This window comes from Miniopterus natalensis, chromosome 6 (genome assembly GCF_054644295.1).
Source record: "Miniopterus natalensis isolate mMinNat1 chromosome 6, mMinNat1.hap1, whole genome shotgun sequence".
NCBI classification, from domain to species: domain Eukaryota; kingdom Metazoa; phylum Chordata; class Mammalia; order Chiroptera; family Miniopteridae; genus Miniopterus; species Miniopterus natalensis.
In genome coordinates this window covers 66958535-66980013 of record NC_142086.1, presented here as the reverse complement: position 1 = coordinate 66980013, position 21479 = coordinate 66958535, and the positions used below count along the sequence as shown (strand labels likewise).

Below are 21479 nucleotides of genomic sequence, written 5' to 3'. Positions count from 1 at the left end.
CAATTTAAAGATAGTCCTAAACATGGAAAAGGTTTTGATTTGATTTGTTGTCATGACGACATCACTTAAAAGAAAGGAGGGCCACGTGATTAGCCCATTACATCCCTGATCAATATAGATCACCCATTCCTTTTAAATAGTTTATGCATAATAGCTAAGAGATTGCCCAGGGAAAACAAAGTATCATTTATAATTGCTATTTGAATATTTTATATAAAAGCTAATCTTCCGAAGATGTAGAGAAATTATTGTAGATTAAAATAAGAAACAAAGATTTGCGTCTGTAAGAAATTAATGATAGTTCTGAAATTGAAGAACCATTTATTGCTGGGAGAAATAAATACAAATTGTAACATCTATCTGATGGAGTTTTGTTTAGATTGCTTCTGGTGATAAGCCATCTATAATAATATAAATCAAGGGCTGGTATTTGCGATAAATTTGCAATGTTTAGCATAATTTTCGTTTGCATTTCATACTAAAGTGACACCAAGAAATATGAGATTAATAGTTAGTTATTAAGTGAAAATGACTTTCATGTCTGTAGTCATTTATAGAAACAGTTACGTGTAATTCATTTAGGGAGCAGAGAAAATTAATTTTCAGCTGTGGTGGGATCTAGCACATTAAAACAAAGAGGGAAGTGGCATATAGTAATAAACATTTGGAACATAAAGGTGGATTCATTTTCAAGCCCTCATTTTGATTTCCCTGTACTCCTCAATACCTTATGTTACCCTTCAGGTTACCACAGTTTCCTTTGTTGACTCCAGAATATTATACTCATAGCTTAAGGAACAGAAAAGGTGATACTTGTTTTTACATCATGTCATAACTTTGGAGAGCAGAAGCTTATCCATGCCTAGGTGGCTAACGGGTCAAAGAGCAGCAGTGCCAGTATGGTGCCTTTGATTAATTTTAATTAGTGCTTTCATTAGGAAGTGTCAGATTAGGTTCTGATTTAAAACAACAAAAACACATTATCTACTTTCATTTGTTTCACTGCACTACACATTGGCTGCGATGTTGAAGTTAAATTTGATAAATAATTTTTCTTTGATCAATCTAAGCTCCGATATTATTAGCTTAAAAAGATATAGCTAGCCCTGGCCAGTGTGGCTCAGCTGGTCGAGCATTGTCCCGTGCACTGAGAGGTTGCCAGTCTGATTCCCGGTCAGGGCACATACCTTGGTTGCCAGCTTGATCCCCAGTGGCGGGCATGCAGGAGGCAGCTGATTGATGTTTCTCTCTCTCATTGATGCTTCTCTCTCTTTCCCTCTTCCTCTCTCTCTAAAATCAATAAAAATGTATTTAAAAATATATAGCTCATATTTTCTAAGCATATACCATGCTTCAGACACTATTCTAAATGCATTATATGTGTTCTCAGTTTCGTTATTCTGATTACTGGAGCCCTTTTCCCACAAAGTCATGTGCTCACTCACCCAGGCGCTATTTGCTGAGCACCGTCTCTGTGCCAGCCATTGATCTAGGCTAGAAACACTAATGTTACAGAGGAAGGCGGAGGGAAAAGATAACAGTTAAGAGTTTATAAAAAATGCGTTTGACTTCTGGCCAATGTGGTAATGTAAGTTCATATTTTGGGGCCCCATCTGCTCAGAGTATCTATCAAAGCTAGATAAAATAGTTAAAAAACCTAAAAAACATTATGTGAAAATTTAAAATGAGCCCTTTAGGTAGACCAGGAAAGAATGCAGAAATACCAAGAAGTTGTGAGCTGAAGTGCAGTGTGGACTTGCTAGACTCTGGGTCTGGAAGCAGACAGAGGTATCTTAGAAGCGTGAGTGGGTAGAGGAGAGTAATAGTGCCCTAAATCCAGACATGGAATAGAAACTGTCCCTTCTTGCCCTCCCCTTTCCCACAACTGCTGCCTGGGACACTGATTTCCAGGAAGCTGTGTGTTTAGCATTGTGAGGACAGAATCAACCCCATGTCCAGGACCTGCGTCAGGTCACCTGCTGTATTGGTTTTTGGGTCTATGAAGCCCCAAACATATCATAGGGCAGTAACTCTGAGCTAAGAAGATATGACACGTGGTTCTGGGCAGAGTGTTCAGGAGGACAGGTGGCAGGAACTACAGATTAACCAAAGCTACTGATTTGGAAGAAGTCTCAGTGTGCTGGGTATAACATGGGACTGTTTTTATTTTTAGTTTTTTCTAATCATTACTGTCAATTATGTTAGGGCACTTCCTCATTTCTTTCCCATCCCTACAACAAGTTGCTATCTGATTCCAAAATTGTCTAGTCACTTTCATTTATTAAGTTATTCTAGCTCAGATTGAAACTTTAGTCTTCCAAATCGGACTTTTCCTTCCTGCCACCACAGGCTAGAACTGTAGCTCTGGTAGCTCTTGCAAGGGCAAGAGCTAGCTGTGGTCTGGCTCTGAGATATATTTTTCTCCCATTTCCTCTAACAACAGTAGGTCCTTTTGGATTTGGAAGGGTAAGGAAAAGGGGTGAGGGAGGCTGACTTCCTTCTAATCATGGAGGCAGTGCCTGTTGTTACTTGGATTTTGTCTGAAATGGGTGTTCCCTATTTTAGGTGGTGTGCCCTGTATTCTTGGGGAAAATACTCACCTGTAACACAGTCTGTCTCTGAGGATCATCACAGAGAGAGGCTGCACAGTTTTCCTTTGGGTTCTGCTAATGGTCCATATACCCAACTGCTTCTTTGGTTGGATATGTGAGTACTCGATCCGGTAGCCACATGGAGCCCGACCATTTCTCTGTTTCCTCTCATCACTGTGCTCCTTTGCCTGAAGCCAAGTAACCTTCCTGAGTTTGGGGGAGAACTGAGATGGCCTGGGCTTACTGCAGCTCAGTCCCAGCAAGCCTTACTTTATGAGCTCTTCCAACAGGGTGTCCTAACTTTGGTTCACACATTATGGACCAGAATCAGCAGTCATTGACATAAAACTCCAAAACATCAAGGGACTATGCTAAGTACTTCCAAGAATGCATCTACTAGTGTAAAGGTAACTACTAAAATATTAGAAATATAATTCAGAGCTAGCAAATAGTTTATGGAGAACAGACAATATAGAAAATGTTTTTGTCCAACAGCCATAAGGAAGAGAGAGGAAAAGAGTAATAATATAGACTGCTGGTATACAGACATCACAAAATAAGACAGCAAAAATACATACAGTTAGACTGGTAATGAAAATGTATGTAACTATATTTACCTTAAAAGACAGAAACTAACAAATTAGATTTAAAAAATGCAGCCATATGCCTGGTCGGGCGTGGTTCAGCGGTTGAGCATCGACCTAGGATCCAGGTGATCAGGGTTCGATTCCTGGTCATGGCACATGCCCGGGTTGTGGGCTCAATCAATGACTCTCATCATTGATGTTTCTCTCCCTCTCTCTCTCTCTCTCTCTCTCTCTCTCCCTCTCTCCCTCCCCTTTCCTCTCTCTGAAATCAATAAAGATATATTTTTAAAAAAATGCAACCATAAACATAAAGGAATGTATATATAAAAATATTTAAAATAAAATATCAGAACAAGATATGACTGAGAAATTGGTAACCGAATGAAAATTGATATAAAAATGTTAATGTTTCACAATTTGATTTTTAAAAACAATTAGATTGTAAAACAAAACAATACAAAGCACACTATCATGGGTTAGAAGACTCACTACATAATGATAAAAGGAGCAATAAATACATCAAGTAGATGTAGTAATCATCAACTTATAAACTTAACACAGCCTTAAAATATATAAAGTACCAAACTGTCAAAATTGCAAAGAGTAATGTCAAACTAATGGGAAAATTCAATATACATCTTTTATGACCCCAAACCAAGCAGAGTAAAACATTTAGTAAGTACAGAGACTTGATCACCAAAATACATAAGCTTGAATGTGTGCACCTGTGTACATACGCATTAACATCTCCATGTTCCTATTAACGAAGAATACATATTATTGAGTACACACGTACAAAACACTTGTAAACACAACCATACAAAAATTTTCCATATACTATATGATAGATATTTTTATATTTATAAATTTTGAAGAATTACTATCATCCAGAGGATAATCTTTGACATCTGTATAATTTAATTAGAAAGCAACAATACTCAGTTCTTCCACGTGCTGGGAGGAAAAACTTGTTCTCTACCATCTGAAGTTGGATGGCTGGGAGCCTGCAAGTTAATTAACAGCAGACAGATTAACAGGAGAAAAGTTCATTACTCCTGCATGCAGGAGTACTCTGTAGGGAGCATCACACCAAAACGCCTGGGGATAAAGGTTTATATACCAGCTTAATAAGTGAGGGATGGTTACTTAAGGCTTCAAAGGATGGTAGGTTCTGATAATGTTTGTTTACACAATGTTTTTTGAATGGCCTGGTGTCCAAGGTCAGTTGCATCCTTCACTGGAGACCTCTCTGGAGTAGAAGGGGTAGGTTTGTGGTGGATGACTCACATAAATTTTTGCATCAGTCAGATAGGGAAACTTTATATAAAATTTTTTTCATCTGTAGCTCCAGTGTGTTCAGTTTGAAGTCATCTTTAAACCATTCTAGTGGGATGTTGGATGCTTCATTTCCCCCATGTGGAACTTCTTGGAAAGAAGCCGGGTTGCTTGCTCTAGAGAGAAGACTCAGGTTAGAAAATGTAAGGTAAGATATCTAAAAAAGGAGAAAAGAGTACAGATTAGATTGAAAGGCGGAGAATCAAAGATTGATGGTTGGAGCAGACCATAAACCCAGTTTCTGAGGCTACATGCAGCCTGTTGAGAATATTTTAAACATTGGCTTTGAAGTATATTTCAGCGGTGGAGTGAGGATGCCAGTGGAATCTGGTGGGTTTCCTAGTTTTTAGTATGAATGTGTTGGTGATGGCACAGCTATCAATGTCAGAGTCATGGTTATTTCCTGGAGTAGAAGGCATTCTGGTAAACTTCCTGAGGAGTCCATACAGCATCAGCTCCAGGCACAAAGACAGCCCACAGGACCTGTTGTGGGGCTGAGCCCTTTGAAATCTGTGTCCAGTTATTCAGCTTCAACTCTAGGGCTTCCTTTTTCCTGGAGGAAAAGGGCAGCTACAAGACAACCGAGACTTGTCCCGCCTATTCAGGTTGTAATTCTCAGAGATTTCATGTCAGGAGGGTGGGAGGAAAATTGGAAATGGCCATTTGGAGGAATGTAGCCAGATATTGAACTAGAATAATCGAGGATTTGGTAAGGACCCACAAAATGTGTGAGATGGCAGGATCCAGTCCAATATACAGCTAGATAGTAAAACTTCAAAGAATGAACAGGACTAAGATCTGATAACCCACGAGGGTGGGCTATAATTTTCACTTAAAACATCACATTTTTCTCTATAGTCCTTTCCATTTTAATAAAAAATAATGGAAATAAGATTAGCCTTGTTTACAAAACACTCCTGGCGCATTATATTTGGCTTGATTATTTATATAAGTGTTGCAAGAATGATAATTGACCTTATAGGTCGTTTTAAAACTGGAACTTTTATAAAGAATCTCAGAATGCACTTTAAAACCTCCCAAGGCTGGGAAGCCAAGCCAAAAACTTGTCACTAGACTTCACCCATAGTCTAGATTTGAGTGAATTCCTTTGTTCCCAGCCTGCCAAGAAGTGACCTTCCTTATGTACCTGTATGCTTGAACCCCATAAGCCAGCTACCAGGCCAGTTTTCCCAAGAGGGCTTTGCAAGTATTAGCTCAGTAAAATCAACCTTAGTTCCTTCAAACTGTCTGATCATATGTAATTTTATGCATCATTTTAAAATATGACATTCCAGTCAAAGTCTTGGTTATATAACCAATGTTTCCAATTATGTCCTGTTATAAGGAGGTCAGATTCTTATCATATTTATGCAAATAACTAGATTGCCATGAAAATAAGAATACCTAATGAGAGTTTCTGAATTCCGGAGGAATTAGAAGGGAGAAAAATATACATGTTTAAATGTTTCCTTTCTGTTTACAGAAGTGTAATTTACAAAATTGTAGTAAGTTATAGATAGCTCGAGAGAAAAGAAAAAAGTGTTAAGTTCAGCAGCAATATTCCAAACAAAAGCCATGATCATCCCTTCTCAGTTCATTCAGTCCCATATAATTCTTGTTCTGCTTGATCTTGGGTTCGTAGTTTCAGGAACCTATCAGCTTCTCCACTAGAATTCTGTACATCCTAACTCATTTCAGTGGTATGATCTAAAGTTATTTGAGCAATGTGATTACAAACCTGTTCCTTAGAGTCCCTGGTATAGTCCTTTCTCATGGGTCTTTGAGAACATTCCTTTTTGTTGAAGATAAACACTGGCCTACAGCTGATTGCAGAAATTTTCAGGAAACCATCAGTAAAATACCACCTGTGGCTGACAGAAGACTTCAAATAGCTGTGGTTAAAGATCCGATGAGAGCTCATTATAAAAGTAATGCAATCGACAAGGACATTTGGTTGTTTTCTGTGACATACAATATTTTTAAATGAAAATCGGAGATAAGACTGATAACATTTATTGTTGTTTTCTAGTGTCAGGAAAAATAGTACCAGGGCATATCATGGACAGTGAGGGCATTGATAAATGTCTAGGAACGTCATACAATTTCTGAATACTTACGTTAATGATAGTTACCCATACAAATATAACTTAGGGAAGGTTAAGCCTCTCTCCTTATTTGATAATGTTTTTCATGCAACTCAACATACCTGATTAATTTTTAACATCTCTCTTTTTACAAGATAAAGAACAGATCCTTTGAGATTTTACATGAGTAATCTGGGAAATTTCAAAGTCAGTTCAAGATCAAGATTTTATTTAAGATTTGATTTTAGAAGGCAAAATATCAAAGATGACAAAATGTGAAGAAATTTGAGTACTTGGTTAAATAGGATCACAGGTCACTATGAAACAGTATCTAGTTATCTATTCAACAAAGTGACAATAAAATACTGTAAAAGTAATTATAGAGAGTAACATGTTTATAAAAAAAGCTTAGCTATTTCAATAGTGAGAAGACTGGGTTCTCTTAAGTAGTCCAGAGCTTGATGAAGACAACAAAGGAAATTACTCTGATGAGACATAGAATTTTTTTTTTTCCGATGAATTACTTAAAGGGTAAAGAAAACCTTTTATAATCTCTTATTAAGGGCAGACCAATAGCCCAAGAAAACTTTGTTATTTTAATAGAGGGAGAAAACCAAACTCTACTTTTGTATTCAGGTACTATTAATACTAAAGCTCATTAAAAGAATAAAACCTATAAATAAATCCATCCAACCGTAGCCAGCTTTGACCATTCAACATAAAATCCTTTTTTGCAAACCTCTACAACTTTCTTTTTTTAGTTTAAGCTTTTATTTTTATTATTTTTTATTGAATTTATTGGGGTGACATTGGTTAATGAAATTATATAGGTTTCAAGTGTAAAATTCTATAGCACATCATCTGTATCTTGTATTGTGTGTTCACCACCCAAAGCCTAGTCTCCTTCCATCACCCTTTATCCCCGTTACCCTCTCCTGCCACTCCAGCCCCCTTCCCTCTGTCATCACCATAACTGTTGTCTGTGTCTCTGTTTTTGTTTCTTCCTAATCCCGTCACCTTTTTCACCCCCCCCCCCCCCCCCCGCTATGACAGCCGCCAGTCTGTTCCCTGTTTTCTGTATGAGTCTGTTTCTGTTTTGTGTGTTGATTTTGTTGAATATCATTCCAAGTGAAATCATGCTGTCTTCCTCTGACTGGCTTATTTCACTTAGCGTAATTCTCTCCAGGTCCATCCAGGCTGTTGCAAAAGGTAAGATTTCCTTCTCTTTTTATGGCCAAGTAGTATCCCAGTGTGTAATTGTACCACAGCTTTATATCTTTGTTCTCATTGTGCAACAACCAGTCACATTTTATTTTAGGGTAAATTTACTTTCCTTTTTCTTTTAACAACAATACATCCTATATTTCTTGCAGACTTTTCATACAAAGTTGTTTCCCTTTACCCTTATTATTTCTATTATTTCCATTCACATTTCTTATAGTAATTTATTTTTATCACTAGTAACTCTTATGGTCAGTGACTATGAATTCGTGACTATTATGCCAGCCGCCCAGTTCTTATGTTGAAGCCCTTACTCCCAATGTGAGTGTATTTATTTGGAGGTAGGGTCCCTAAGGAGGTTGTTTAGGCTAAATGAGGTTTTAAGGATGAGACCCAAATCTGATGAAACTTGTGTCCTTCTAGGAAGGGGAAGCGGAAGCGATACTAGAGACTTGCGTGTGCGCGTGTGCACCGGGGAGAGGCTCTGTGAGGACACTGGGAAGGCAGCTGTCTGAGAGCCAGGAGAGGGGCCTCAGTCAAACACATGTCACCTTGATCTTGGACTTAAAGTCTCCGGAACTGTGAGAAAATGAATGTCTGTGGTATCTTGTTATGACAGCCTGAGCTGATTAATACAGAGGACTTTCTTTCACAGAGAAAACTAGAGAGTGGACGGTTGTAAATTATCTGTTACATTCCAGCAAATTGTAGCAGATTAGAAAATTGATGAATATACCCCCTCACAATTTTAAAGATATATGCTTCATTATAGTACAATTTCTTATTGTGCTAAAAAGATTATGTTTATTTACAGGCTCATATCTTTAGCCTCTCTGCACCATATAAAAATAAGAAGCCAAAAACATATACACTCTAACTTATGCTTAATAATGACTGTGTCAGCATTTGCTCTTATTTATAAATGATTTAGCTATTTAATGAATATCTATTATTTAATTTAGCATCACTTGAGGGCTACAAGTTACCAAAAAGTTTTTAGAAACTATTGTTTAGGCAGACATATTATAATATGTCACTATTATTGAAATAAAGTTTTCAAAATAATGACTTAATTTGATTCAAATCAAATTCATTGTTTTTATGCTTTGAAATATCTAGTAGATATAATATCAGCTTATTTGACTAGTAAATCCAGGTAAAATAAAACTTATGCTTGTATTACAGTGAATGCTGACATCGCAGAAGACATACTCATTTTTATTGAACCAATAATGCTATTATACTAGTCTTATTTGCCAAAGATTTACCTAAATCATATGAATTGGAAAAACATTTGGATTAGTTTCTATACTTCTGGGAGGTTTAGTAATATTTAATTTATATAAGAGCTTTTTTACTCTAAGCCAGTTAAAATAGAGCTCTTTAAAAGAATGGTATAAATTAATTTTTGTAATACAGTGCAGAGGTAGCAAAATACTATATATCATAACCTAGAATAAACATAAACATTCAGACAGATGCAAATAAAGATCTTAGGACTTATATTCTAAAATTTTAGCCTTGAGTTAGGCATGACACAGTAATGCAGAATTCACTAGTTTATGTAAGAGTTGGTTCTTGTCTTTGCCCAGCTTTATATTTTTATCCTAATCATGCTTCTGGCAGATGGAACAAGTTGTTATCTCCTCACTTTGAGAGCAAAAGCTTTTCACCAATATTTACAGAGAAGATTGTTAAAGTTTTCTTTTGCCCTGATATGTTATCTTATGGAGGCTATAGACTAACATTTGTGTGAAGGATTGAAGAGACATCACATAGTCGTCTGAGTGTCTTCGAATTCATCTGAGTGGGTAAAATACCCAGTCTGTTTTCAGTTAGCTCCTTTTTGGTCTCAGATGGTTGCTTTTGGAGGTCCCTGAGTCTCTGGAGAGCCCTTGGTGGGCGCAAGGGGACTGAAGTTTGAGTGACTTCTGTCTGCTCCTTAATTTTGTTAAGGGGGTATTTTAGGCTAGCCATGATACATTTTATTTTCTTTTACTTTAATCCTCCTATAGGTAATAATAAGGCATTTGTTCACAATGAAAGCTCTCCAAAAACCCTTCGTATAAAAGTTTTACAAATCAAAGAATCCGTCATCTGATCATTCCCAATTAGGATTGGCACAGGTATACCCATTTGGTATACCTATAAGCCTTTCATGGCTTAGCCATGAACTCAACAGGCATCTGTGAAGAGGGTGCAGAAGGTGCAGCCCCCCGTAATCCCAAATCATTCCCACCTATAGCTGAAGAAAAGGAAATCAAGTTGTCATAGGCATTAAGAATGCTTGGTTCCAGCTGATTTCTCAAAGGAAACCTTGCAGGCCAGGAGGGGGTGGCAAGAAATAGTCAAAGTGATGAAAAACATGGAACTACAACCAAGGTTGCTCTACCCAGCAAAGCTATCATTTAGAATTGAAGGTCAGATAAAGAGCTTCACAGACAAGGAAAAGCTAAAGGAGTTCATCACCACCAGACCAGTACTACAGGAAATGTTGAAGGGTCTTCTTTAAGAAGAAGCTAATGAACAAAAGAATCTGATGAGCTAAATAGATCCAGAGACATTGACACATGCGACAGACGATCATATTTCAGAGGAAAGAGGGAAGGGGGGTGGAGGGTGGAAAGAGATTAACCACAGAAGTTATATGCATATATGCATAACCCATGGACACAGTCAATAACAGGGTGAAGGCCTGGGGAGGGGGTGGGAGCAAAGTGGAGGGGGTCAGTTGCGGGGGAAAATGGTATACCTGTAATACTCTCAACAATAAAGATAAATTTAAAAAGTAAAAAAAAAGAAAAAGAATGCTTGGTTCCAATCCTCCCACAGAGTGATGAACCAGCACGGACCTGCCAATCTGTCATACCAGGTGGGCAGAACTGACATGGGAAGTCTCAGCACTACAAAGGCAATGGGAAAAGGGATGAAAAGAGTTGTATAGGTTGAGCCCCTTTAGGATTTAGACTTAGATGACATCCCTGAGGTTTGGCAACAGTTGACAGAAAGTTTTGCTCGTGCCCCTTACGTTCCAGGCCCCCCATCTGATGGCCACCTCTAAGCCCAGACCTGACAGTCTGTGCCCCCTGCCAAGCAGAAGATCAGAGAAAGAGAATGCTCTCTTTGGTTCCAAGTCAAGCTCTCAGGACACAACATTGAGACAGAAAGAGAAACTCATCTGGTTTTATTGGTGACTCACAGCAAATTTTTCCAAGCAGACGCTAGTGCTGTGAAAACCACACACTCACCAGTCTGTGAGGCTGGCTCCAACAACAGGCGTATGGGACCCACGCCTGTGTTCCATCCTGTGATTCTCCTTATTACAAGCAACACTTCTAGACAGCACAACACAAAACAGTAGCACAAACAGTGACAGAAAGAACACAATGGCTATCCCTTGGAGATCCAAAACAGAATCACAATTCCCAAAAGACTAGTTCTAATGAAAAATTTTCTCTTGCAAATCTAAATTTTGGAATTTTTTTTTTTTTAAAGATGAGAGGCTCTTACCATTTTTGCTCAAGTGCACCCCAAGCAGAGATCTGGGAGTCTAACCAGTAAGAAAGCTTAAGCCAGCTTGGTCAGAAGTCCCAAAAGCTCAGCTGCAGTCTCTGGAATGAGTGAGGATTTCTGATCATCCATTCTTGTTGCTAAAACTGTCGAGAGGAACACATTTTCTTCTATTAATTTAGGGTTGAGCGTTTGGGGGCCTACAAGTTAATTGACAATAGAAAAATTAACAGGAGAATATTGTATTATACACATAAGAGTACTTTATAGGGAGTACCTCGCTGAACAGCTAGGGTGAAGTGTTCATAATTCCAGGTTAATCAGGGGTTGGGAGTGGCCAGGGCTTTAAAGGATGGATGGTATTGATGAGGTTTGTTTATATAAATTTGCTTTGAAATGTCCCAGTGCGCAAGGTCTGTTGCCTCCCTGATGAGACTTCCCAGGAGTGGTGGTGGGGGGTGATGGGAGGAGCAGCTGTGGCAGATGACTTTAGTAAACTTCTGCTTCAGTCAGATAGGGGAAGTTCCGATAAGATTTCTTTCTGCATCTGTAGCTCAGATGTTTTCACTTTGATGTAATCTTTATACCATTCTGGCAGGTTGTTGGTCCCTGCACAGGGAACCCTGGAGAGGTGCAACATTTATCATTTAGAGTGGAGGCAAGGAATGCTCAGGGGGGATGTGTGAGGCTGGAGACAAAGAGTTGTTTGAAAGAATGTATGTGAAGTTGTTGCAATCTCTAAATCTCTTCCTTCAAACTGCAGAGCTGGACAAATAAATAGCCCTGCTGCATTCTCTGGAGGGAGGGAGGAAGAGAGAGAGATGGAGGGAGGGAGGGGGAGAGAGGGAGCGAGGGAGGGGGAGGGAGGGAGGAAAAGAGAAAAGGGGTGGGGATGAATGAATTGATTCTTTCCTTTGGAGAACAAGCACCAGAGGAGCTTCAGAAGGAGTGCAGATGGCACTGCTTAGGGTGAACTGGGCTAAAAACAGCAGGGCTCCCTTTCCCTGGCTGGTCCCAAGCAGCAGGTTGGGATTACTTTCCTGGAAAAATTAAATGACCCTGGGGCGAAGAATCACCCTAATCACCTGACAGTGAGCCCACCAATTATAAGCCCTTTCTATCACACATAGCTTCCAAGCAGCTTCTAGTACCTCTGATTAAATATAGACCGGCAACGATAACCTGATACTTGAGAAATCCTAAAACATAAAAGAGAGAGGCTAACAATAACAAAAAAAGAAAACCTGAACTAAAAGGACTCAGGAAATAAATATTTCATAAGAAAATCTTAGAAGAAAAAAATTAATCTGTAATTCTGTTCTTTATATAGGAGGGCTGACATCAGAATTGTTTATAGTCACAAACTATTAGAAAAAACTAAATGTCTATCAATAGGATGTTGGCTAAATTAATTTGTTAAACTATTCTGATAACTCCATACTCTGGAGAGAAAACAAAAGAGTTAAAGTAATTCTATATATTTCAAAATGGGAAAATATTCATATCATGTTGTTTGCTAAATTAAAAAACAACTTGTTATAGTGTTAGTGAGGATGTGTTGAAAAGGGAACCCTCCTACACTGTTGGTGGGAGTGTAAGTGGGGCCACTATGGAAAACAGTATGGAGATTACTTAAAAAGTTAAGACAGAACTACCGTATGATCCAGCTCTTCCACTTCTTGTTATTTATCTGAAGAATACTAAAACACTAATTAGAAAAGATATATTCACCCGTATGTTCACTGCAGCATTATTTACAGTAGCCAAGATAAGAAAGCAACCTAAGTGTTCCTCAATGGATGAGTGAATAAAGTAAAGAAGAAGGATCTCGTACCCTTTGGGACAGTATGGATGGACCTGGAGAATATTGTGCTAAGCGAAATAAGCCAGGCAGAGAAAGACAAACATCACATAATCTAAAGAGCATAATAAACTGATGAACAGACTAGATGCAGTGACAGAAGCACAGATCAGACTGATGAATCTTGGAGGGAAGGTAGGGGTGGGTGGGGGAGTGTGTGTGTGGGGGGAGATTAACCAAAGAATTTGTATTCATATAAGCATAAGCCATGGACACAGAAAATAGTGTGGTGAAGGCCTGGGCTGGGGAGTGGGTGCGGGGTGGAAGAGGTCAACGGGGAAAAAAGGGGTCATCTGTAATACTTTCAACAATAAGGATAAATTAAAAAATAAAGAAGATCTGGTGTGTATATACATATGCAATGGAATACTATCCAACCATAAAAAAGAAGGAAATCTTGTCATTTGTTACAACATGAAGGACCTTGAGGGTATTATGCTAAGTGAAATAAGTTAAATGGAGAAAACAAATACTGTATGATTTCACTCATATGTGAAGTCTAAAAAACACACCACAAAATAAACGAATAAGCAAAATAAGAACAAACTCATAGATACAGAGAGCAGATCGGTGGTTATCAGAAGGGAAAGGGGTTGGAGAGAGAGGGAAAAGTGGGTAAAGGGGGTCAATTGTCTGGTGATAGATGGTAATTAGACTTTTGATGATGATCAGTTTGTAGTATATACAGAAGTCACACTATAAGGTTGTATACCTGACACCTATGAAATTCTATATTCCAGTTTTACCTAAATTAAAAAAAGACTTGTCACATAATTTAAACAATAGTAAACAGTATGATTTTATTTGTGCAAAAATATGTTTCTGTGCACCCCAAAATATTGGATATAAATACATTAGGCTGTTAGCAGTGGTTATATTGGAGCATCTTGGGGGCAACCTTGACTTTCTATATATCCGTTTTTCAGGTTATTTTACTACTAGCATTTATAGTTTTAATAGTTAAGAAAGAAAATTAATTTCTTTGTTAAAATATACTTAGGACACCTGCAGAATAATCACGAGGCTGCCTTTATTTATCCACATGTGCTTAAACATTCCCTAGGATGAGTTAACCTAAGATAAAAACTTATTTCAACCAAAATTATATTGCTTGTTAACTATAATTGAGTAATGTGTGACATTCTGGAGTCACATTAACATTTCTTATGATGTTATCAGAGAAATTACTTGGTGACGATCTGGATTACAGATAGTTTTCTAGAAATATTAGCCTAGTACAATTCTCTTGTAATGCCTAAAACTTGTGCTGTGCCTTTCCATGCCCACTGGTGCTGCTGGCTTTGGGTTTCACTGAAGGTACAGGTTTCCCTTGAGGACTTCTTTCTTTGTAGGAATCAGGAAACCCTGAGGGAGCAATGGGGGATTTTAGGGATTTGGGGACCAGGCTGGATTAGGCTGGGCTATTACGTAGTGTCCATGTGTAGATTTAACCTAAATTATTGCCAAGTTGGTGTCAGAGAGAGAGTATCACAAGGCCATCACCAGGTCCTGGCTGTAGAAAATGAGGCCAGAAATCGGAATTCTAAAAACCCTCTGCAGTTTCCAGTGCCCTGGGAATAGCATCAAAACCACTTGGCCTGAGAAGCCCTTTCTGCCCTACCAAGCATCTCATCATTTGAGCCAGTTTGGCCTTTCAGACTCTCTGGAGGCCAAGCGTTTTCCCCCTTTAAAGCCTTTGCTCACTCTATTTCTTTCACCTGAATGGCATCCCCTGGCTTTTCTGTGGGTGGCTTCTCTTGAGTCGCAGTGTCACCTCTTTCGTGAGGCCTTCCCTAATTAATGAATCTTAGTAGTCCTCTCTTCTCTCTATTTTAGCCTCCTGATTGCTTCTTAGCACTTCATATTTTCTACTTAAAGTGCATTCACTTTCTCCCTCTCTTCTCTTTAGATTGTCACTCTTGAGTGAATATGGACTTTCTTTTGTTTGTATCACCTGCAGTTGAAACTGTCCGAGCAGCACCCATGTCCCTCTCCACTGCCCACCTGCCAGGCTTTCAGCACCCAGCATGTGCATTGCTTTGCTTGTGGACTTTGTCTTCTGGAGGCTGACACTGTGTACATGTGCTTCCACCTGAAATGCTAAAAAGAAAGTAGCCCTCAACCAGTCACTGATGGGAATTAGAGTATAAATATCCAGGCTTCTGCACCCTTTTGGGGAGCTAGTCATCTAAAGTGCTGGTGGCTCAGTAATGCATCTAAATTGGCTAACTCTGTGTCCCAGTCTGAATTCCTCACTCCCAAATAAACGGCTTACACTCAGATCCTGTGCAGGGGTTGGGGTGGACTATTTCCATCACGTGTAGGTGATAGTAAGTGTATGAGTTAATGGAAGGATAGGTGGGTGGATGGATGGAATACTAAGTGAAGAGTAGGTTACAGAATGGAGTTCCAGGTTGGATGAGGGGTAAGCTTTTGAACTATTCACTGAAAAAACAAAGGTGCCGTGAGCTCATTCTAACTGGGGCTAGTTGGCTCACAAAAAAAATGTAAACCCATTAAAGTTTGCAGAGAATCTTAGCCACAATTTTAATAGCTAAGGTTTTCTTTAGACCCAATTCTTGATTATCTTATGGATGCCTGACTTATGTGCAGTTTTTAAATTTATGGCCATATTATGGTATTTACTTAAAGAATTAAAATGTGCTGTGCAAACACTTATGTAACCTTCGACATGAATCTTCTTTTTTTCAGTTTAGGTGGCATTAACAGTCGGAACAATCACCTTTCATATATATCTGGAAGTGAGAACGGGGCTGTAAGTGAAATCAGCTGGTGAGATTTAGTCAGAGCCCCAGAAAGGAGTGATCACGAAAGGTGATCTAGGTGATACAGATGTAACTGACTTTAGTGTGGAGATTCTTGTTAGAGATTTTTATCATCATTGGACAAGTTCACAGAGTTATTTGGGAGCCAACTGGAACGCCTGAGTCAGAAAGCATTTATATTTTCAGCAGATCATGAATATGGAGACTAAACTGGGTTTCTTGATAGCAAGAAAAAACATCAAAGTCTGACCCCAGTGATGTCTGCATGACAGGCAGGTGACTGTGAATCGTGGAAAATATGAGTGGTTGGGCCAGTTTGCTTTATAATTAGTATTGTTTTCAAATACAAAGTGATTCATATGGACTAGTAAATTATTTATCATTAAGTAAAGCATTTCTCAAATAACAAAAGGGTTTAATTCTGACACTTCAGGTGATCAGTGTTAGCTAGCTCTATAATTAAAACGTTAAAGATCATGTGTCTAAAATTCTGTAAATTTTATAAGGAAATATTAATATAATGGTGCTGGTGGCAGAGTATTTGTGTTAAAAGAGGCATTGTGTATGAAGCTGAACTAACTAAATATGATGGAAATGACTGTTGAGAACTAATTCCTAGGAAACATTCCACTTCCTTTCATGAATTGGCCTGCTTTTCTTCATGGACTTCGAGAATTTCATGAATAGTGTGCAGTTCTGGTTGTTTTTGTACCTTTGTCTACAAAAGAGCTCCGAACTTAATTTGCAGCTCAGTTTTTCTAAGCACATGGAAACTTATGGCTTTTATATTTATCTTCTAAATTTCCCTTTATTTTTAAAATCTATTTTTTTTTCTCGGCCTGATTTTTTTTTTTTTTTACATTGCCTGTATTTTTCTCTCTTAATTTATGTACTTATGTAAGTCACCACGAGCTTTTTGTGGAAAGTGGAGGAATGAATGGTTCATGTATAAAACATTGAGAAACAATCTATTTTGATTGCATTACTACTTTCCTTTCAAGGCCCAATGTCTGTGAAGAGCAGCAGCTGGCCGTGGTGGGACTTCCTCGCCCGTGTGTCCGAGCTGTCACACACACCGTCAGGCTCTGGAGACAGGGCTGCGCCGGCCCGAGCTGGTGTGTGGGCTACGAACGAAGGTAAGGGTGCTTCTGCTACTCCTTTTGACTCTCAAAATCAAACTCAAAAGCCTCAACTGCACCTAAAGATTTTCTCCAATAAATTTTAGAGAATCATTATATAATTAAGTAAACAAGCATAAGATATATCCACCAGGAAATTTGAGAGACAAGATATATTATTAATTTACTTCTGGCCTCATTTAAGTGTGAGGTACTTTGGGGTAGATGCTACTAATTTTATCACATGATGTGGCAGAGTGTTGAAAGCTAAAGATCAGAAGACAGACAGAAACAAGGAATATTGTGTTGGTTTGCTGAATTTAGCAGGACTTGGATCTGGGGTGCCTGAGGTTGTGAAGGGCTATCTGCCCAGCCCTCAGTTCTCTTCTCACACTTTGAAACCCAGAGCTTCTTTGACTCAAGGATGGCCTTTGAATTAAGATCAACTCAGCAGGTTGGGAGAGAAGAGCAAGTACAGTGTTTTCTCTGCTTCAAGGCTTCCTATGGATTTTGAAAAGTTTTAAAATAGTTTTACAAAATATCCAAGTACCTCTTAATACAAATGGTTGCTGATGGGTTAAGTTTTAGGTAAATGAATCAACTGCATCTGAATTAAAGATTTAAAGTATGGATTTAGATTAATGAATTTGTTATTATTGTTACTACTACTGCCAAAGGAAAGTTGGGGACATTTATAAATAACTGGATTTGCCATTGTATAGAAATACCAGAGCACTAATAATATAGTACTAAATAAGATATTATAGGATTAAGTATTTTATTGTTAAGGATATTTACATATACATTGCATGTGCACACTAGTGTGTGTGTGTGTGTGTGTGTGTGTGTGTGTGTGTGTGTAACCTTCATATATATGGTCTTTTTAAACTTCATACTTAGGACCTTTAAATGAAATTTAAATTGGAAAACTTCCCCTGGGTCTTATTAACTGTATGGCCCTAGGCAAAGTTCTTATATTTCTGTGTGCCTCAGACTGTAAAGTTAGAAAAAAATAATACCATGCATGGTATGGTATATTTAACACATGTGGCACGATGCTGGGTACCCATTAGGTACTCAATACGTTTGTTCATTAGAGTAGTTGTTTTTGAAAAAAATGCCTTTTTGTTTAGATTTCATGTACTGCCCCATGAAGTTTAATCATTGTTGATATTAGACAACCAAAGAAGTTCATTACAATAGACATTCAGGCTTGGGAAAACAAACATAAATAAGAAAAACACATTTTATATTTTTATTCTCAATAGCTTGGCAGTTTTACATATTTTTTAATTCAATAAATATTTATGACATTGGCTTTGGAGTTGAGGCAGTGTTCAAGGATATTTGGCATCTTTGCCACATTAATACCCCTTTTGTTTGTAGGTAAGTATGCAAACTTATACTTATGTCCCTACTGGGGAGCTACACATACAAAATATTAGGTTATACTTCAGGATGGAGCATAACTGTCCCAAAAAGTGGTATGGCCAGTAAGTCCTGTTTTCGAGGGAGCAATACATTGCATGGTGGGGAAAGAAAAGTTTGAGGAAGTGTAACTTGAAATTGGCTTTGAATAATGAAGGGGATTTGGGGATAGGTATATAAAGGGGAGAGAATATGTTAATACTTTTGACATAAAGAAACAATATGACACTGATTTGATAGAAAGGAAATTAGACAGTTTAGAGATGTTTGGTATTATAGTGTATTAAGAGGCCGGCACGAATATCTATAGTTTAGTGTTTTCAACCTTTGTTCATTATTGTCCCCCTGAGGAACCCTTGTAAATTTTAAAAAGTTTTTGTAATTGTCCCCCGCCCCCATGAAGTTTTAATACCGCAGGTATACTGTGTACTGTGGTCCTTTGTAGGACCACAAACCAGTGTATTAGCAAAGCTTTTTTCTACCCCTCCCACCCAAGAACCAGCGGTCGCCCCCTTGTAGGTGAATCACCGCTGTTGAGAATGCGTGCTATAGTGGGACCACTCTAGGAGGGGCCTTCACTGTCACGTTGAAAAAACACGTAACTGACTACCCTTCAGAATTTCATTATTCACTTCCTAATTTTGGGTTTCATCCTTGATAGCTTGAGTGACCCTTAGAATAGTTTATACCACAGGATGTGAGGGTTTCTCTTGTGCACACACACACGTGCATGCATATATAATATATACAAGTAGTATATATGTATTGTGTGTGTATAAATGGCAGGATTTGGGTTGTTCGGAGAATTTTTAGTGGATTTAAGATGACAACTTTGCTGTAAGAGGAAGTATGATCTAGATTCCTGTGTTTCTTAGGACCCGGTACTACATCATGTACAGACAGACATATAGCACGGAGCGACAGACTGTCTACAGGTGCTGCCCAGGTTGGCGCCGGCAGGACGGTGAACCTGGCTGCCTGTGCTGTAAGTTATAACTCTTCCTGTCTAACTCTCTGTCACTTGAAGTAATGGTTTCACTCCTTTTGGGGCTCCAATCATATCATGCCTGTCAAGTGTTAGGCATCTTTAGAATCACCACAGACTCAGAGCATCTCCTTGGACTGAAAATTCACATGTGACATGTGCAAAATGCACAAAAAAGCTTTTCCGATAAACGTTTCTAATGATAGGTCAGAACTCAAGCCCCGTAGAACTGCCACTTTGCATTCTGTCTCTTTATTTAAAAGACAGTTTATTTAAAGCCAGCCGGTTACACCTTGACTTCCATCACACTTTTCCATTTGCCCCTTTCCCATATCATCAAATTTGTAATCCACAGTGGATTCAGGAGTCCAGAGGGAAATCACCGTACTAAATCTAAATGGGATTTCTCAACCTGTACATGTCATGATTAATTGCAGAACTCTGGAGGCAGTTTACTTTTTGAGATGAGCTATGCAGTCCTTGTACAAATGTGTGGGGAGAGTCTCCCAGAACCCTCAAGTATGTTTGACAGCACTCACACGGCAGAACTGGTGGCATTATGTCGTTCATTCTTGCCAGGACAAATGGCTCCATTTAGCGACCCTTTTACCTGTGTGTTTATGGATATTGCAAAGGCACTTAAAATGCTTCAGTGTGTTGCAATCAGTGCAGCACCACAGCGCAGTAATTTATTTCTCCTGCTACCCTGTACCTTAGGGAGTTTGTCAGCATCCTGCTTCCTTCCCACTGTACTTTCTGCTCTTGAACTAGCTTAGTGAGGTGCCTCAGGCCTACCGTGTTAAGCAGGCTCGGTGTTAATGGCCACTGCATTTGCATGCAGTCCTAGGTAGGCCACTGCAGCTGGCTGGTCTAAGCTCAGTTGCAAGCATCTGCCCACGATGCCATTTCAACTATTTTATAAACTCCTGGAAATAATGACTGTGAGACAAACTCTTTAAATTCTTGTATGACACCAATCACAGTCCTTTGCCTCCGGGAAATACTGGTATTTCTTGCTTGAGTTTTAGATTGTTTTGGCCACACGATCATCTTCTTCATGGAGTTTCTTTACACTAGTGCTACTCAAACTTGAACATAAATTCAAATTACCTTGTATCTTTTAAAAATGTGGATTCTGACTCATTAGGTCTGGGGTGGGGCCTGAGATTCTGCATTTCTACAAGCTTCTGGTGAGGCGGATGCTGCCACATAAAGAGTTCTACAAGGCTTTAGAGAGCAAGGCCTTAACTTGTAATGAAAACAGTGTTTAATCTTGCTATGGAGGGGCCGGTGGAAATTTCTAGATTATATTTATATTAGCAACTTGGTGGTTACATTGGGGATTTTCTTTCTTTCTCTCAACAATGTTCTTCATTCCCCCTCATCTACCCTCCTTTTTAGCTGTCTCTGCCGTGGGGACATGTTTCAATGGAAGATGCTTGGACAGTGAAGCCCAACGGTGCCAGTGTTCCGAGGGTTTTCAGGGGCCCCACTGTCAGTATGGTGAGTCACCATCAAGACCATTTTACAGATGCTCCTTGATTTATGATGAGGTTGTGTCCCCACGAACCCTCCTAAGTGGAAAATGCATTCAGTACTGCACTGTATGTATGAGTTGTCTACCCTGGTGAGTTCATTGCCGACTGAGAGCTGTAGCTCATTGCTGCTGCCCAGCATTGCAAGAGAGTATGATACTACATATTGTTAGCCTGTGAAAGGATCAAAATTCAAAATTTGAAGTACGGTTTCTACTGAATGGGTATTGTAAAGCTGAAAAATTGCAAGTCGAGCCATTCTAAGCCAGAGATCGTCTGCATTGTGATTTGGAGTTGTCTGCTTTGCTTTCAGGGACCAGCCAATTTTGTCGATGCAGACTAATGGCTGGGTTGTACCTATGGGGATTGGTGAGCATTTAAAATGAGCCACTAAGCAAAAAACCTCCAAGCTACAGGATACTCAGCATCACAAATTAT

General features: G+C 38.8%; 1 protein-coding gene across 1 annotated transcript in view; it reads left to right on the top strand.

Moving 5' to 3' along the window:
• The window catches only part of LOC107539298 (uncharacterized), a 480399-nt gene that overhangs the window by 39327 nt on the left and 419593 nt on the right, over positions 1-21479 (top strand). Inside the window, exons 2-4 of the mRNA XM_087818335.1 lie at positions 16977-17111; positions 19397-19506; positions 20908-21009. Coding sequence (XP_087674461.1) covers positions 16977-17111; positions 19397-19506; positions 20908-21009 — 347 coding nt within the window. The remainder of the gene's footprint in view (positions 1-16976; positions 17112-19396; positions 19507-20907; positions 21010-21479) is intronic.